We start from the raw sequence: 18,902 nt of genomic DNA on the forward strand, positions 1-18,902 counted from the left end.
TAAAGCTGAGCCCTATGTGGGGCCCTGTATTGGGCTCCATGCTCAGTGGGGAATGTTGGATTCTCTCTCTCCCTCTCCTCTATTCTTCCTCTTGACACGAGTCAGCCTAACAGAAGCTGTTTTCCCCACAGGATTTGCCACTGAAGAGAATGGCATAATGGGAGGCAGTCAAAGAGCACTATGGTTTGACAATCATCTTGAGAGGGAGGACTACTCTGTGGGTAGTCACACGTGCCCCCTCATGTAGCCCACACTCTCTGTATAAGGCCTGACTGAGCATAGGAGATTTTATATCACATGAACTAAAGTGGGGGTTATGAAGAACTAAGAGACCCCAGAGGTGCCTGTATGCAGAGGAGAGGCCATGTGAAGGAGCAGCACAAGGACAGTGGTCTGCAAACCAAGAAGAAACACCTACAGACATCGTGATCTTGGAGGTGTAGGCTCCAGAATTGTGAGAGATAAATGTCTGTTGCTATGCCCCCAGTCTCTGGTGCTTCATTTCAGTGGCCCCAGAAAACTAAAACACATGGCAATCCTCCTCAAACTGACACACAGATTTATTATATTTATTATTGTTATTAATATTATTTATTATTATTAATTTCTACCAAAATCTCAGTTGTCTTTTTTGCAGAAATTGACAAGCTGAAAATTCATGTGGAAATGCAAGGGACTCAGAGTAACTAAAAAAAAATCTTTAAAAAGTGAAAAGAAGGACACATGCACCTCAAAGTTCATAGCAACGATGTCCACAATAGCCAAACTGTGGAAGGAGCCGAGATGTCCTTCAACAGAGGGATGGATAAAGAAGACGTGGTCCATATGTATAATGGAATATTATTCAGCCATCAGAAAGGACGAATACCCACCATTTGCATCAACACGGACGGGACTGGAGGGGATGATGCTGAGTGAAGTAAGTCAAGCAGAGAAAGACAATCATCATGTGTTTTCACTCATATGTAGAACATAAGGAATAGCATGGAGAACCACAGGGAGGGAAACTGAATGGGAGGAAATCAGAGAGGGAGATAAACCATGAGAGACTCTGGACCCTGGGAAACAATCTGAGGGTTTCAGAGGGGATGGGGTGGGGCAAGGGTAGCTGGGTGATGGATATCAAGGAGGGCACCTGTTGTGATGAGCACTGGGTGTTATACACAACTAATGAGTCATTGAACACTACATCAAGAACTAATTATATACTGTACGGTATTTAACTGAGCATAATAAAAATTTTAAAAAATGAGTAACGCAAAAAAAAAAAAAAAGGAAGCAATTTGGAGGACTCACTTCTTGACCCAAAAACTTATGGCAAGCTACAGTAATCAAGACAATGTGGCACTGACATAAGGACAGACACATAGATTAGAGGAATAGAATTTAAAGTTCAGAAATAAGCACTGACATTTATGGCCAATTGGTTTTTGACAAGACAAAGGACACTCTCAGGGCTCCCTCCACTGCTGAAATAGTTTTTTCAACAAGGGGTGTTGGAGCAAAAGAATGAAGTTGGAGACACGTCTCATGCCATGAAAACCCTTACCTCAAAGTCGATCAGAGACCAGAGAAACCAGACAGCAAGTCTGTGTGACCTTAGATTTGGGAATGGTTTCTTGGATACAAACCAAAAGCACAAATGGCAAGAAGGAAAATAGATTAATTGGACTTCATCAGAATTTGCACCTTCTGTGCTCAGAAAACATCACCGAGGAAGTAAAAAGACAGCCTTTGGAATGGGAGGGAACATCTGCAAATTGCATGTATGACAAGGGATCTGTTGTTCAGGTACAGCTCGGCTCAAGCTCATCTTCCATCTGAGCTGTCAATGTTCATGGCGGTTTCCCTGCATGATCGCGTCCTTTGTGATGTTAGGGGCATTGTATGTAGCATCTACTTATTTTTTTATTTATATTTATATTTTATTTTAACAGCAGCAGGGCTGACCCAGTGTTGTACGAGTCTCGTGCACAGCATCGTGGCCCGACACTCGCACGCGTCTCCCGAGCTCAGCACAAGGGCAGGCCTCCACCCCGTCACCTAACTGTCCCCCCACTCCCCGCTGGGGACCATCAGCCCCTTCTTTAGAGTTACAGTCTGTCCCTTGGCTTGTCTTTTTCTGTCGGGTCATTTTGTTTCTTAAATTCCACATATGGGGGGCGCCTGGGTGGCTCAGTGGGTTAAGCCGCTGCCTTCAGCTCAGGTCATGATCTCAGGATCCTGGGATCGAGTCCCGCATCGGGCTCTCTGCTCAGCAGGGAGCCTGCTTCCATCTCTCTCTCTCTGCCTGCCTCTCCATCTACTTGTGATTTCTCTCTGTCAAATAAATAAAGAAAATCTTTAAAAAAAAATTCCACATATGGGTGAAATCCTATGGTATCTGTTTTTCTCTGACTTCCTTTGCTTAGCACGACACTGTCTAGCCCCATCCTTGTCGTTGTAAAGGGCGAGATTTCATTCTTATGGCTTAATAATTCTCCATTGTACTCACAGACCCCCTCTCCTTTCTCCGTTCATCAGTCAGGGGACACTTGGGCGGCTTCTATCTCTCGTCTACTGTAAATAATGCTGCTAAAAACATCGGGGTTCGTGTGTCCCTTTGAATTGGTGTTTCTGTATTTCTTGGGTAAATAGCCCGTCGTGCAAGCCCTGGGTCATATGGAAGTGGTATTGTAGTTCGTCTGAGGGACCTCCATACAGTTTTCCAGAGTGGCCACCAGCTTGCATTCTCATCAACAGTGCAGGTGGGTTTCCTTTCTCTGTATTCTCACCAACACCTGTTTTCCTGTGCTGTTGATTTTAGGCAGGCAAACTTTTTATTTATTTATTTTTATTTTTTACTTTAAGATTTTATTTATTTATTTGACAGAGACAGATCAGAAGTAGGCAGAGGCAGGGAGAGAGGGGGAAGCAGGCTCCCTTCCTAGCAGAGAGCCTGATGCAGGGCTCAATCCCAGGACCCCGAGATCATGACCTGAGCCGAAGGCAGAGGCTCAACCCACTGAGCCACCCAGGTGCCCCAGGCAGGCAACCTTTTTAAAAAGAAGGCTCTGCTAGTCTCCTAGGACTTAATTTCAATTCCCTACTGCTAATTCTTCAAGTGTTGAAGGCTCCTACCAGGAGTGAGAGGTCCTAACAGCACACGGGAAGTTGTTTAAAGTTAATGGCAACCAAGGCACTTGTTTAATTTCCCTTAAAAAAAAAGTTTTTATTTATTTATTTGACAGAGAGATAGATCACAAGTAGGCAGAGAGGCAGAGAGAGGGGGAAGCAGGCTCCATGCCGAGCAGAGAGCCCAATGCAGGGCTCAATCCCAGGACCCTGAGATCATGACCCGAGCCTAAGGCAGAGGCTTTAATCCACTGAGCCACCCAGGCGCCCCTAACTTCCCTTTTAGGTGTACGCATGAAGTTGATATACAGAATTAAGTCAGTGTAAAAGAAGTCTTTATGTCTTTTTTTAAAAAGATTTTATTGGGCGCCTGGGTGGCTCAGTGTCTTAAGCCTCTGCCTTTGGCTCAGGTTATGATCTCGGGGTCCTGGGATCAAGTCCCACATCACGCTCTCTGCTCAGTGGAGAACCTGCTTCCCCACCTCTCTCTGCCTGCCTCCCTGCCTACTTGTGATTCCTCTCTCTCTCTGTGTCGAATAAATAAATAAAATGTTTTAAAAAAAGATTTTATTTATTGGCTCCATAGCTCAGGGGTTAGAGCACTGGTCTTGTAAAAAAGATTTTATTTATTGATTTGAGAGAGAGTGTATGAGCAGGGGGAATGGCAGAGAAAGAAGCTGACGTCTTGCTGAGCAGGGAACCAGGCATGAAGTTCTTTCTATCCAGGACCCTGAAATCATGATCTGAGCCAAAGACAGACACTTAACCAACTGAACCTCCCAGATGCCCTCAAAGGAAATCTTTCAATAAGTCTAACAAAAATCAGAAATAACAAAAAAGAATTGGTAGCAATTTTTTTTTCTTAATAAGTCTTAAAGTAAGAAAGCCACCTCTGTAGGGAGAATCTGGGACTCCCAGTTTTTGCTTTATCCAGTTTTGTATTGTTTGAGTTTGTTACAAAGAACATGTTTTACTTTCTTAATTAAGGTGGTCTTTTAACCTTTACAAATAATTGTTTAACTTCAATAAAGTCTCTTTTTTTTTCCATGTTGTTTCACTAGTGAGTTCTAACAACATTTCAAAGTCCAGATAATTTCTTGATGGTTTAAAGCATCTCAGACATAAAGAAAGATGGAGGGCATTTCAATTGTTTTCTTGAGTTAGCACAGTTCTTTTTTTTTTGTTTTAATGTTATGTTAGTCACCATACAGTACATCGTTGGTTCTTGATGCAGTGTTCCAAGATTCACTGTTTGCATATAACACCCAGTGCTGCATGCAATCTGTGCTCTCCTTAATATCCGCCACCCTGCTCACCCACAATTCTTATGCAAGAACCTAATAAAACATAAGAATCTGCCCCCCAATTCTATTTACAGATACAAAATAACCAAAAGTACTGTTAATAAGTTGAGTCCACCAGCATGTGAAAAGAGGGTCACCCCATGAAAACACTGGGGGTGATGTCACGCTGTGAGTGTTGTCACATGAGACCCTGTCCGCAGCCAGCACCGTGCAGCAGACCCAAGGAGAAAAGTCACAGGATCGTCTCAGCGAGAAACTATTTTACCCTCTCAGCACTCACCAAGGTCCTCTTAGTCATCTAGGGAGACAAGAAGGTGGCTCCAGTGTGACTGAGTCTTTGCCACAAACTACCAACAGCAGGTGTGATGGAAAGCCTGCCGAAGGACCTCATTCCTACCAGACCAGCCCGGTCATCACCGTTCATTAGCATCGTCCTAGAAGGTCCAGGCAACTGAATAAGATGCAAGACGAACAAAAAGGCCTCGCTTCTGAAAAGAAGTACTCAAAAATGTCACTATTTTCAAAAGATATGTATTCCTGTATTTAAAATTTGATGTTATTTGGGCGCTCTGCAGCATTATGGCCAGAGGCCCTGGAACAGTGGGACCTTGCCCCAGAGCACAGCTGCACCCCTGTGTGGTCCAGGCTCACCAGCGCCTGCCCTCGGGCTCCCTCCCCACATTTACAGCCTCTGGAAATGTGTACAGACACAGCTGTTCTCAGCCAGTGGGAGTCTGAGCAGACGTGAAGACTCTTACTGCATGAGATCCAGTACTCTGCCGTGGAGGCACTCACCAGCACATAATCGATGCTGCCTTAGATCTGGCCCTTAAGCCACCCCTGTAAACATAACCTGAACCCCCCTGTCCAAACCAGGGTGATCTTCTGACCCAAGGTCCAGCGTGGTATTTCCCTGGATGCTGTTGGCTGACTTTGGTGCAGGTGCCAGCACCCAGGGTTGATAAGATATTGAACATCATAAGGTGGGTGCCCGGACAGAGTTTCTCTAATGCAACCACCTCAGGCATCAGCTTTGGAAATGATGGCCAACAGTAGCTAATAATAAACTAATATGTTGGGTGAGAGGAAAAGGAAGATGGCATTGGTTGGCTGGTCACCCTCCTTCCTGAGGGTGCATTATAAAAGCTGTGGCTTCAGAGCATTCACACAAGTCAGCAGTGACCCAAAGGCACCATGGCTGCCTTGGGCATCACAGTTGCCCTGTTGGTGTGGATGGCCACACTAATGCTTATATCTATCTGGAAACAGATCTACAGCAGCTGGAAACTGCCCCCAGGCCCCTTTCCACTGCCCATTATTGGGAATCTTCTTCAGTTAGATTTGAAGAATGTTCCAAAGTCTTTCGCCAAGGTAAGAGAAATATTGTTGGTTAGGGGAGGAGAATTCAGAGATTAGACATAGTGTGTGTGTGCATTCAATTCACTGTCAGACAAGTTGTTATTCAATTCCAGCCTGTTAGGAGTGAACTGACTTAACAGTAGCATCCAAGAGGGATATTAACGATATTTAGTTAGTGGTACAGATTGGACCTTGAGCTCTTGAGTGGGCATTGGCCGTGGCTGGCCCCAGAAGCCTGCTTGAGTCATGGATTAAATGCTTTGTCAGTGGATGGCTAGGTGAGGCCAGTGTGTCTGGGGCTGCTGCTGTTCACCATCCCAATGTAAGGAGGACCATGTGTTCCCACAAGATGCATACTGTAGATGCCAAACTACAGGGTACAAAGTGATGTTGACCCACCTCTGGTGTGATACCACTGTCCACAGCTGTTGTGAATAGTGAATGAGCTAATGAATCTAAAAACTGAATGAGTTGCTAAATCTATTCCATGAGTTAATAAAAGAATGCCATAAAGCACCTTACATGTGGGGAAAGTGTTTGAGGTAAGGGAGATGTTGACAGTGCTTTGTGCACCATGGAGGATGGACTTGTGGAGGTCAGGACAGTGCTGACTCAGGGTCCTCCTGCAGCACCGTGGGGTCTGGGACTTCGGGGATGGCAGACAGTGGGGGTTATGGGGCAGATGTTGGCAAAGGATCCTCAGGGGTGGGACAGGAGCCAGCCCACCAAGTTAATTTTGTCAAGGAGCCCAGGCATTCTGGACCCTTGATCCCTGCAGAAGAAAGTTTCTATGCGAAGGGTCTTCCCAAGTCAGGCTGGACAAAGACTGTCTTTTTCCAGATCCCTCTGTGTTCTCTTGGTCAACAACAACTTTGGGTTTTAAGCGTGGCCCACCTCCTCCCTGAGTTCCCAGTGGTCTCACTTGGCTCCTTGCTCGTCTCTGCAGCTAGCAGAGCGGTACGGGCCGGTATTCACCTTGTACCTGGGCTCCCAGCGCACTGTGGTCCTGCATGGCTACAAGGCGGTGAAGGAAGCTCTGCTTGACCACAAGAATGACCTTTCTGGCAGAGGAGAAATCTTCGCATTCCAGTTGCACAAAGACAGAGGTGAGCCCCACTTTTCAGAGGACCCCTATGGTGGGTGGGAGCCAGGGAAATACCAGGGATGACGACCACATAGCACAGCGTACAACCAAATGGAAGAGTAAAGAGACCCTCAACAGTTCAGGTGCTTAGGACAGACTTTATTGAAAGCTTCTATGACAGACTTGTAACCAAAAAAAACAGGACCTCCTGCACCATCACTCTGACCAGCAGGACAGGTGTGTTATAGAGAAATACCACAGAGGGAAATGCCTCTGGCGGATGAGCTGTGCTTTCCTCCCACAGAGCTCCCAGCCTCCTGGGGCCACAGTTTGGGAAACTCTTCTCACTCACAGCGCCTCCTGTTTCTGGGTGTTGGTGCTCCGTGCCCTGAGGCCCCTCACCTAAGAACAGGCACTGATGCCCCCGAGGTCTGTGGGGCTGTGGGCAGCTGCAGTTCACATTCTAACCCTGGAGGCCTCTGATATGCCACCTGTGCTGTTCTGAGCACAGAAGCCCCAGCTCGCACAGGGACTCCCACGGGACCCCGTATTGCCAGGCTCACCTCTCTTTCTTTGCAGCCCGTCTCCAGAGCCCGGGTTCCCATATCGAGAGCAGGCAGTTACCTCGTATTAGGGACCTGGTGGTCTGAGTGTTTATTGGAGTCTTTACCTGAGTGTCGTCCAGACTCCCGACTACAGTGCCTACCTCCTGTGTCTCCTGGGACATCCTGGAGCCCCTGCGGGCACCTGCTCCTAGCTCCTCCAGCTCACAGCCCCGTGAACTTGCTGCCCACCACTGCCTGTCCCCCGGCCGTGTATGCTGATTCTTTCCCACTTGCTCACTGTCATTCTAGCATCCATATTCATCAGGGATATTGGTCTGAAATTCTCTTTTTTGGTGGGGTCTTTGCCTGGTTCAGGGATCATGGTAATGCTGGCTTCATAAAAAGAGTCTGGAAGTTTTCTTTCTGCTTCAATTTTTTGAAAAAGCTTCAGGAGAATAGGTATTATTTCTTCTTTGAAAGTTTGGTGGAATTCCCCAGGGAATCTTTCAGGTCCAGGCTCTTGTTTTTTTGGGGAGGTTTTTGATCACTGCTTCAATCTTGTTACTAGATATTGGTCTATTCAGGTTGTTAATTTCTTCCTGATTCAGTTTTGGAAGTTTATAGGTTTCCAGGAATGCGTCCATTTCTTCTAGGTTGCATAACTTATTGGCACATGACTGTTGATAATAATTTCTGGTGATTGTTTTTATTTCCTTGGTGTTAGTCGTAATCTCTTTTCATTCATAATTTTATTAATTTGGGTCTTCTCTCTTTTCTTTTGGATTAGTTGGCCAATGGTTTATTGATCTTATTGATTCTTTCAAAAAACCAGCTTCTAGTTTCATTGATGTGTTCTACTGTATCTCTGGTTTCTACCTCATTGATCTCTGCTTTAATCTTGATTATTTCCCTTCTTGTGTGTGGATTTGGCTTAATTTGTTTTTGATTCTCCAGTTTTGTAAGGTGTAAAGAGAGCTGCTGTGTTCTGGATTTTTCCAGGTTTTTTGAGCGAGGCTTGGATGGCTATATATTTTCCCCTTAGGACCGCCTTTGCTGTATCCCATAGGTTTTGGACCAAAGTGTCTTCATTCTCATTGGTTTCCATGAATTGTTTCAGTTCTTCTTTGATCTCCTGGTTGATCCAAGCATTCTTAAGCAAGGTGGCCTTTAGCTTCCAGGTGTCTGAGTTCCTTCGGAACTTTTCCTTGTGATTGAGCTCCAGTTTCAAAGCATTGTGATCTGCGAATATGCAGGGAATAATCTCAGTCTTTCGGTATTGGTTGAGCCCTGATTTGTAACCCAGTATGTGGTCTATTCTGGAGAAGGTTCCATGTGCACTTGAGAAGAACGAGTATTCTGTTGTTTTAGGGTGGAATGTTCTGTATATCTATGAGGTCCATCTGGTCCAATGTGTCATTCAGTGCTCTTGTTTATTGATTTTCTGCTTGGATGATCTGTCTATTACTGAGAGTGGCGTGTTAAGATCCCCTACTATTAATGTATTAATATCAATATGACTCTTTATCTTGATTAACAGATGTCTTGTGTAGTTGGCTGCTCCCATATTGAAGGCATAAATATTTACAACTGTTAGATCTTCTTGGTGGATAGACCCTTTAAGAATGATGTAGTGTCCTTCTGTACCCATTCTCAACAAGATCCTAGCTAATAGAATCCAACGGTACATTAAAAAGATTATCCACCATGACCAGGTAGGATTTATCCCTGGGTTGCAAGTGTGGTTCAACATTAACAAATCAATCAATGTGATAGAACAAATTAATAAGAGAAGAGAGAAGAACCACATGGTCCTCTCAATTGATGCAGAAAAAGCATCTGACAAGATACAGCATCCATTCCTGATTAAAATGCTTCAAAGTATAGGGATACAGGGAACATTCCTCAACTTCATAAAATCTATCTATGAAAAACCCACAGCAAATATCCTCAATGGGGAAAAGGGGAAAGCCTTCCCACTGAGATCAGGAACACGACAAGGATGCCCACTTTCACCCTTCTTGTTCAACATAGTATTAGAAGTCCTAGCAATAGCAATCAGACAAAAAAGAGAAATAAAAGGTATTCAAATTGGCAATGAAGAAGTCCAACTCTCTCTGTTTGCAGATGGCATGATAGTTTATATGGAAAACCCAAAAGACTCTACTCCCAAACTACTAGAACTCATACAGCAATTCAGTAATGTGGCTGGATACAAAATCAATGCACAGAAATCAATTGTTTTCTTATACACTAACAGTGAAAATACAGAAAAGGAACTTAGAGAATCAATCCCATTTACTATAGCACCAAAACCCATAAGATACCTGGGAATAAACCTAACCAAAAAGGTAAAGGATCTATACTCAAGGAACTACAGAACACTCATGAAAGAAATTGAAGAAGACACAAAATGATGGCAGACCATTCCATGTTCATGGATTGGAAGAATAAACATTGTTAAAATATCTATACCGCCTAGAGCAGTCTATACTCTCAGTGCCATTCTGATCAAAATTCCACTGACGTTTTTCAAAGAACGGGAGCAAACAGTACTAAAATTTGTATGGAATTGCTAAGGAAATGTTGGAAAAGAAAAACAAAACTGGGGGCATCACGTTGCCAGATTTCAAGCTTTACTACAAAGCTGTGATCACCAAGACAGCATGGTACTGGCTCATGTAGTTTTAGTGAGATTCTGAAGTAGACGAGGAAGAAAGCAGTCTTCCATCTACCCTAAAAACCCAGAAGCCTCTAGTTTTTCCTTAGTTAACTTTGGTGACAAATCTCTAGAATACCTGTATCCACTTTATGCAGAAATTTCCAATTGATGTGCTTACAGCTGTGTGTGCTGTTCTTATGTGCGGTCCCCTCATTCCCATCGACATGCACAAGGTCGAACCCTGTCACTGTCAGACACATTTGATTTTCTTTCTTGGACGTTGTGGGCTGGTTTTACATCTTTGGGGTTGCCGAAAGCAAAGTTAACTTCCTCAGTTTTTATCATTAACACAAGAGGAGCTTTGCTGCCCCACAAGAGCAGGAGTTGTGGGGTCAAGGAGCTCCACCCTGGTTCCAGGGAGCCCTTATATGCCACCCCTGGTCCAAGTCATGGGCCCCTGAATGCAGCCAGGCAGGGGCCATATTCACATTCTATGCATTGGACTCAGGGGGCTTTGTCCTGTCCTGGCTGTGGTTCCCAAGTCCTATTTTCACATGTGCCACGTGGCCCAGACCCTGTCCATGGGACACTTCTGATGCCCTAGCCATAATGATGCAAATGTTAACTGTCAACATTATACTGAGCACAGGGCCCACATTAATTCCAATAAATTTCACTTCAGTGAATGTTTATGAGGCTCTGACCCAGAAGCATTACTGTCTCTATTTCAGCCTGTTTTAGGTTCCAAAGTCTTAGCTCCTCTGGGATCTCCCTCTCTGTCTCTCTATCTCTGTCTGTCTCTCTGCCTCTGTTTGTCTCTCTGTCCCTCTCTGTCTCTTTGTCTCTGTCTTTGTCAGTGTTTTTCTTGCTTCTCCCTGTTCATTCATCTGTCTCTCTGTGTCTTGTCTCTCTGTCTCTGTTTTATCTCTTTGTCTATGTCTCTGTCTTTGTCTCTCTCTCTTTGTCTTGTCATTCTGTCTCTCTTTGTCTCTGTCTCTCTTTCATCTCTCTGTGTCTTGTTTCTTTGTCTTATCTCTTTGTCTCTGTCTCTCTGTCTCTGTCTCAGTCTCCAACTCTTCTCTCTGTCTCCCCTTTGTCCCTCTGTCTTTCTCTGTCTCTCTGTCTCTCTGTCCACTGCTCACATTTTCTGGCCTCTCCCACCTTCCCCCTGCTACACAATTCTTTCCAGAACCATCTTAAAATTGTCTGTCTCCTTGTCCACCTGCCCAGCCCCCATGTCACAGCCATTTAGGTCCAGGGCACTCCCACTTTCTGCATTCCCTGCCAGCTTCTCAACCCTTAGCCCACAGCTCTGGCCTCTGGCCTGCCAAGGGCACACTCTCTAGTGACCCCCGCTTGTCTGCCCCACGTCCTGGGGCAGGATCTGTCTGCTGCAGCCACTGGAGCCACTGGAGCCACTGCTGAGACATCAGTGGACCCCACAGACACGTGGGGGTATGGTCACACATGTCTGGGATCCCTCTTGGGCTGCCCAGCTGTGTCTCCGGCATCCACCTAGCAGGCTCCATAGGGCCCTGCAGGCACCCAAAGCTCCTCATGCACAGACCCAAATGCAGGAACCCAAATGCCATCCCTCGATGGACGGCCCCTCTAAGGAGGACCCTGGGTGCCATGTACCCTCCCTGCACTCCCACCCAGTCAGGGTCCATGTTGTCCAGCCAGCTGCTGTCTCTACCTCGTGTGCCCTTCGGGTGGAACTGGGCCCTAGTGTGACCAGGGCCCCCTCCCCGCCTCATCTCGCACCGCCCAGTCCCTCTCTGACCCTCCAGACTTCCTTCTAGGATGCGCAGTGCCTCGGCCTTCCTCAGACCTCTGCTTGCCCCTCCGAGGGACTGTGCACAAGGTCTCCCCATATCCAGAGGCTGGCAGAGTCTGGGAGCCGAATGACAGCTCAGGTTTCAGTAAGGACACTTTTTAATTTGTAGTGTGGAAGTTCGAAACCAGTGGAAACAGCACAGCTTCTGGGAAAGGGGCAGGGGCTTTCACTGGTGGGCAGCTGTGGCTTTGTTTCACGTGGGAAGACTCTGGGCAAAGTGGACAAAGGCAGCAAACTGATGGTGGGAAGAACACCGGGGAGGTGAGGTGTCAGGTGGAAAGCCAGACTCGGGGCACCAGCCAGGCATCTGGACACCAGGAGCCCCAGTGCTTGGGTGCCCAGGCCGGTCAGTTCACCACTTGGGTCCCTCCCACCTGGAGCCACTCACCTTGTCCCTCTGCCCCAGGGCGTGCAGTAAGCGCTCTGCTGTCCCCTCTTCCCCAGGGATTACTTTCAACAATGGACCAGGCTGGAAGGACACCCGGAGACTCTCCCTGACGATGCTCCGGGACTTCGGCATGGGGAAGCGTGGCAACGAGGAGCGGATCCAGAGGGAGATCCCCTTCCTGCTGGAGGCGCTCAGGGGCACCCGGGGTGCGTGTGGCCACCGGGTCTTTGCACACGTGGTCTGGGGGGCAGCCTTGCTGGGCCTGCGAGACCCCGAACTGAACTGAAGCAGTTAGAGCTGAGAGGGTTGCCTTAATCCACAGACACTGTCTGCAGCTCTGGTCCTCTCCATGTCCAGTGTGTTTATCTGGAATAACTGGAACATAAAGGGACCCCCCCCCCACCACAATAGCCTCCCACAAACCTTGTAGAATTACGGGGATGCTTAGGACGACAGATCACAGACTCTGGAAAGTGTGAGTGGGTGGGAGCCGGCCTGACCGTTCCCCTGTGTTGCAGGCCAGCCCTTCGACCCCACCTTTCTGCTGGGCTTTGCCCCCTGCAACGTCATCGCTGACATCCTCTTCCGTAAGCACTTCGACTACACGGACGAGACGGGCCGGAGGATGCAGAGGCTCTTCAACGAGAACTTCAGGCTGCTCAGCACGGGCTGGCTCCAAGTGAGGCCCCTTAGTCTGCACTTGCCCATGTGTGCTCCTCTGAGATTAGGAAAAGGATGAGGACGGGACCTGGGGGACAGGAAGACAGGACCACAAAAGCCAGGGAACACCCAGGGCTGGTGCAACTCACCATCTGAGAGCCTGGATGTTGCTTCTGGAGACATCCATGGGCCCAGTGTTTGCCTTGCTGACCACGGGAGACCGTTTTACCCTTTAAAACAGGACCTTGCTAACACGCGACCCCACACACCCACACCGTGGTGCGGAAAAGATACTGTGAGCCCAAATGCTCTAAATATCACAATATGACATCCATGAGTTCAAGTCAGAGGAAATAAATAGCCCAGTACATAAAACCATGTTGCATCTGGAAAAGAAAATAGAAATCCCTCCCCCTCTTTTTCTAGCTTTATAACATTTTCCCAAGCTATCTGCACTACCTGCCTGGAAGCCACTGGAAAATGCTAAGAAACGTGTCTGAAATAAAAGATTACACTTCGGCAAGAGTGAAGGAGCACCAGCGGTCGCTGGACGCCGGCTGCCCCCGGGACTTCACGGACTGCCTGCTCCTGGAGCTACAGAAGGTGCGGTGCGGACGCCGGTCCCCGACCCCACCCAGCTAGACACGTTTGCTCGTGGGCAGGGGCGTGCAGTGCCCATGGTGGTTGACGCTGTGACACTCCTGCGGCCCCCGGGGGCATGTTCTGATGTTCCTGGTCTGACCGCACCCGGGCCTCATGTGACCATCCCACCTGTGCTAGAAGTGTGGGAACGCAGACCTTGCCTGCCCAGCTGGCCTCACTGTCCACACGCTGGGCAGCAAGGTGGCTTTGCTGGGGACGCCCTCAGTGGCTGCCAGGCGGGTGTGTGGGCCCCTCATGGTGGTTCCCTCCAGGCTGTACTTCCTCACCATTTCGGACTTTGATGACTGTGTCTCCTTTGGGGAGAAGCCCTCCACCCTCCTCATCAGCATGTAAACCCCAAATTGTACATGACTTCACGGGCTTCCAGCATCATCTCTTTGACGGCCCTCTGGGACCCCCACCCAGATGGTGAAGCTTCTCCTCTCTCCTTTGACATCTCTTGTGTTTCTAGAACAGTATGTGAATTCCTGGACAACTGCGGGGGGCTGTCTGAGAAGCTCTTCCACGAGTGGGGCTCCTCACTGCCCCTCCTGGGTGTCTGGCGTCCTGGTGACTTCCCTGCCTCCTAGACCCAGTGGTGCTGACTATAGGTGTGGAGAAGGCCCAGGGAAGCGTGTGGCCCTTGGGTTGTTAGCATGGGCCCCACAGCTCAGTCCCGGGCAGCTGGAGGTCATGGCTCAGGACTAGGGAGAGTCTTACTACACTCTTTGCTCCCCCACTCCCCATGGCTCCGCTCTGTAGGAGGAACACCAAAGCTGCACAGCCCAGGAGAGGAGCACAGTCCTGCCTGTGGCCGGTCTTCCGGGAGCCTTGGTTTCCCCAGTTGTGCCATGGAGATGATCATGTCTCCACAGGATAACTTCATGCACATCTGCCCTCTTCTCTCTGTGGGGCTGACAGCAAGGCTGGTGGGTGTGTCTGAGGCGGAGGGAGACAGAGGTCTCGTTCTCTAACCCTAAGAGCCCTTCTTATGGGGTCCCTGTGTGGCTCTAATGTCTGCAGGAAAGATACAGTTCGGAGCCCTGGTTCACCCTGGACAATATTGCTGTGACTGTGGCTGACCTGTTCTTTGCGGGCACAGAGACCACCAGCACCACTCTGAGATACGGGCTCCTGGTTCTCATGAAGTACCCAGAGGTCGAAGGTACGCTGCACAGGAGACAGGGCTCTGGGGCCACGCTTTGTCAGGCCAGTGTTTGGGGTGCAGCTTTCTGCCTGTGAAATGAAAGGCCGGCTGTGCTTGCTAAGCCTCGTGGCAGTGACACGGGGGTCACCGCCTGGATTCGGCGGAAGTGCTGCTGTATGATGGGTGCCTGGCGCTCTGGGATGCCGTGCCCTGCGCCCCACTGACACATACCTGACTTCAGAACGGAAGAGCCTGCAGCAGCGTGTGGAAAAGCCATGCCTTTTGCATTCTGCTCCACAGAATAACCTACTTTTGACAGTGAAAATAATGTCTACCTTGCCCCGGAACAAGACCTGGCTGGCTACACATAGCACAGAGAGAGAGGGCAGGATGGGGTGAGGGTGTCCTCATGCCTAAGACCTGCTCCAGCGTCCCGGCTGCCCCTGGGCTCTGCTCTGGGGAACACTCATCACCCTGAGGCAAGCTTGCTGCTGCTGCCCATAATAATTTGGCTCCTGCTGTGTGCCAGGCTTGGGTAGGAGCCCTGAAATACACTGTGTTCTTAAGGGCAGGTATTTTGGGATACGAGATAATTTCCCTCAGGGATGCGGACTGTGACCTGTGCAGGATCAGACCTGGCCCCAAAGGCATTGCTTTTTCTGTCTCACAGAAGGGTTAGGGGTGAAGGAGCCCAAGTCTCTGGAGCAAAGCCTTCCACAGATCTGAGAACTTCTGACCAGTCTGGACCAGGGGGACTATAGCCTGAGAAACTGTGATTAGTTGTGAGCAATCTCCCATATAGAGAAAAAGACAGAAAGTAAATAGGACTGACACCCACACGCCATTGCCGGATCTGACACGTGTGAGCCTTCACAGGAGCCGCTTTGGGGCTCTTGGAAACCTGTTGCCGAAGCCCTGCCCACCCCAAGCTTGTCCCAGGGCCGTGTGTTACCTCTGCACTCAGCTTCGTACCCTTAGTGCTGGTTCAGTGTCAGCATGAGTTTCACCCCTTTACCTGGGAACCATACAGCACACGACTTTGTCATTCACTCAGCATACTGCAAAGGCCCCAGCAACTTGTCAGCAAGGGAGTCCCAGACTCTGTTCCTCCATTCTTCATGCAGAAGGCCACATGCACCTGTTTCCATTCTGCCTCTCACCTCCACAGCTCCTGAAGCGTGCAGTAAACCAGCCTGGGGTAATAATTAATACAGAGATTTCCCTCCGACTGAAATTTCTAAGACCTTTTTTTTTTTTTTAAAAGATTTTATTTATTTATTTGACAGAGAGAGATTACAAGTAGGCAGAGAGGCAGGCAGAGAGAGAGAGGAGGAAGCAGGCTCCCTGCTGAGCAGAGAGCCTGATGCGGGACTCGATCCCAGGACCCTGAGATCATGACCTGAGCCGAAGGCAGCGGCTTAACCCACTGAGCCACCCAGGCGCCCTCTAAGACCTTTTTGTTACCCTCTACTCCGGGCGTCAGGTCAGGCACTGGGTTAGCTGCCATCAGCTAGCAGCTGGCCCTAGCCTCACAGAGCGTGACTCTCATTGGCCTTCGTGGAGGAATTATCCAAGGGTCCCCAGCATCCAGGACACCCCCAAGCACTGCTGAGGGTGCCCTGTAAGCCTCTGCTGGGCGGTGGGTGGGTGTGAGCCGGCCCGGAGCGGGTCCTTTGCATCTGTCCTCTTCATGTCTCTGCAGAGAAACTCCACGAAGAAATCGACAGGGTGATCGGGCCAAGCCGCATCCCTGCCATCAAGGACAGGCTGGAGATGCCCTACATGGACGCCGTGGTACACGAGATTCAGCGGTTCATCGACCTCCTGCCCTCCAACCTGCCTCATGAAGCAAACCGGGACACGGTGTTCAGAGGTTACATCATCCCCAAGGTCAGATGGGGCCTGGCGTGCGTGTCTGATCACCACCGCCAGCCTGTCTGCTGGCCCACGGGAAGGCAGGGTCCCTTGACAGATGTGGCTGAATGGGGGCGGGCAGGTCCGTGTTCTGCCCCCTGGAGTGCTGCTTCCGCAGCTGTCCTCACATGGACCTGGTGACCAAGCCGTGGAGGAAATGGAAGGGGACCCCTGGGCCAGTGCCTGGCTTTGTGGTACTTCCACCCCAGGAACCACGGATAGTACCATCTAGCTGGTGAGCTCCTCCCGTGATGAGATTAGAGCTCCCGCTTCTGTTTAGAATCGGCCCCTGACTGCCTCCCATCTAATCCTGAAGCAGACGACGTCCCCTGCTGGGAGCCCCTGTGGAAAGCCCATGTTCTGGTAACTTCACTGACGCCAGCGTTTGTTCCTTCTAGGGCACGGTTGTAATTCCGACCCTGGACTCCCTCTTGTTTGACAAGCAAGAATTCCCTGATCCAGAGACATTTAAGCCAGAGCACTTTCTGAATGAAAATGGGAAGTTCAAATATAGTGACTATTTTAAAGCATTTTCCGCAGGTAAGAAGAGGGAGGACGTAGGTAGGGTCTTCCCTGGGAACTGTCCCTCGTTCCCGCTCTCTGCCGTGGTCAAGCACTTGTACGGGGGCCCAGATGTCTTCCTCCCATCCACAGAGGCCAAATGGCATCTTCTCGTCAGAGGTCCTGGGAATGAGAGGAATCTTCCCTTCTGCATAGCAGATACCGTTCTTCAGTGCTAAAATCCTATCCAATAGTGCTTAGTGAAATTCCCTCAAAACTTCATTACCTAATTCTCCATACTTTTAAACAAGGGTCAGTCAATGAAACCTCAGGGCTGGTTACTGGGACTCACCATGGGACACTGTGGCCTTCCCTAGGCTGTGTCCTGGCGTCCTCTCTCAGACCCTTGGTCTCTCCCAGGGCACTTCCTCAGTGGTTGCTGGGAGGGAGTCCATGTAAGCAAATCCCTGATACTCCGTGTTAGAGGCCACCTTCCAACTGTGGCCCCACTTCTTTCCTGCAGGATGTTAGGGGAGCACTGGGCAGAGATCACTGTTCTAACCCCATATAGGGTTATGCTGCTGAGTCCTGGTGATGGAGACCATATGAAGCCCTATCCCCAAATATGTCTATCACGGATATTTTTATACTGAACGGTGTCATGTGCTTCCTTCTAAGGGGCAGAGAGGGGTCCGTTCTGCTTGAGGGTGACAGATTACCTACAACCCCCTCCACCCAGCCCCCCCACCCCCGCCGCTGCCTCACCTGTGCTGCCTCAGAATCTCAGGAACACTATTGTCACTTCCAGGAAAGCGGGTGTGTGTTGGAGAAGGCCTGGCTCGCATGGAATTGTTCCTGTTCTTGACCGCTATTCTGCAACACTTTAACCTGAAGTCTCTTGTTGACCCCAAGGATATTGACCTCAGTCCCATCGCAATCGGGTTTGCCAAGATCCCACCCCATTACAAACTCTGTCTCACTCCCCGCTCAGGCTGAACACCACCCCCACCCCCGCCCCAGGCTCTTTGGGGCAAACCTGGAGTTACCCCAGGCCCCCACACCCCCTCGGCGCCTCCAGGAAGGCCCTTTCTGCAGAGTCTCAGTGAAAGCAGTTGGCTTCACAGGGAATAAATTGGGCTAGAGATGCTGCTTTCCACAGTTACGTGCATCAGATGAAATTTGGCAGCAAAGTCCAAAAAAGAATGTATAAAGCTAATTAAACAAATTGAAACAAACTGCGACCTAGTTGGGTCTGTGCCGGGGTCCTTGGAAACAACGGTGAGTGGTACTCCGGGAAGGTAAACACGCCTTTTCCAGGAAAGCAAAGTAACCCAGCCACCAGGGTTCACAAAAAAGAATACCAATGCTGTTTTGTAGTTTGGAAAAGAAGAAAATAGTAGACCTTTGAAGGCTTGTTAACCATGTCAAAAATGTATCTGCTACCATCTGTACCTGGGATATGACTTTGTTCCTTTGGGCTCGCTTCTCAGCATCACGTGCTATATTTTAAGATTAAAATATGTCTGAAAAGTCAACATAGACATCTGTTTTTATCTCTTATCATTAAAATGTGACTTTGTGGGTGCCTGGGTGGGTCAGTGGGTTGAGCCGCTGCCTTCGGCTCAGGTCATGATCTCAGAGTCCTGGGATCAAGTCCCGCATCGGGCTCTGCTCAGCGGGGAGCCTGCTTTCCTCTCTCTCTCTCTGCCTGCCTCTCTGCCTACTTGTGATTTCTCTCTGTCAAGTGA

At 49.1% G+C, this 18,902-nt stretch overlaps 1 protein-coding gene across 1 annotated transcript; it reads left to right on the forward strand.

Moving 5' to 3' along the window:
• Nucleotides 1-5,600: 5,600 nt before the first annotated feature.
• Nucleotides 5,601-18,695, forward strand: LOC122899062 (cytochrome P450 2E1). Its single transcript, XM_044236732.1, has 9 exons — nt 5,601-5,789; nt 6,724-6,883; nt 12,347-12,496; nt 12,809-12,969; nt 13,377-13,553; nt 14,616-14,757; nt 16,442-16,629; nt 17,052-17,193; nt 17,963-18,695. Exons 1-9 carry the CDS (start codon nt 5,613-5,615, stop codon nt 18,148-18,150), a joined length of 1,485 nt encoding a protein of 494 aa, XP_044092667.1. The 5' UTR covers nt 5,601-5,612; the 3' UTR covers nt 18,151-18,695.
• Nucleotides 18,696-18,902: the final 207 nt, after the last annotated feature.

This window comes from Neovison vison, chromosome 2 (assembly GCF_020171115.1).
Source record: "Neovison vison isolate M4711 chromosome 2, ASM_NN_V1, whole genome shotgun sequence".
Classification (NCBI taxonomy): Eukaryota; Metazoa; Chordata; class Mammalia; order Carnivora; family Mustelidae; genus Neogale; species Neogale vison.

Bases quoted from the DNA above. Each gene is read 5' to 3' on its own strand.
- LOC122899062 (XM_044236732.1), top strand. From the start codon at position 5,613: ATGGCTGCCTTGGGCATCACAGTTGCCCTGTTGGTGTGGATGGCCACA. The intron at 6,884-12,346 runs GTGAGCCCCACT...CCTCTTCCCCAG, and splicing joins CCAGTTGCACAAAGACAGAG to GGATTACTTTCAACAATGGA. The intron at 12,497-12,808 runs GTGCGTGTGGCC...CCTGTGTTGCAG, and splicing joins GGCGCTCAGGGGCACCCGGG to GCCAGCCCTTCGACCCCACC.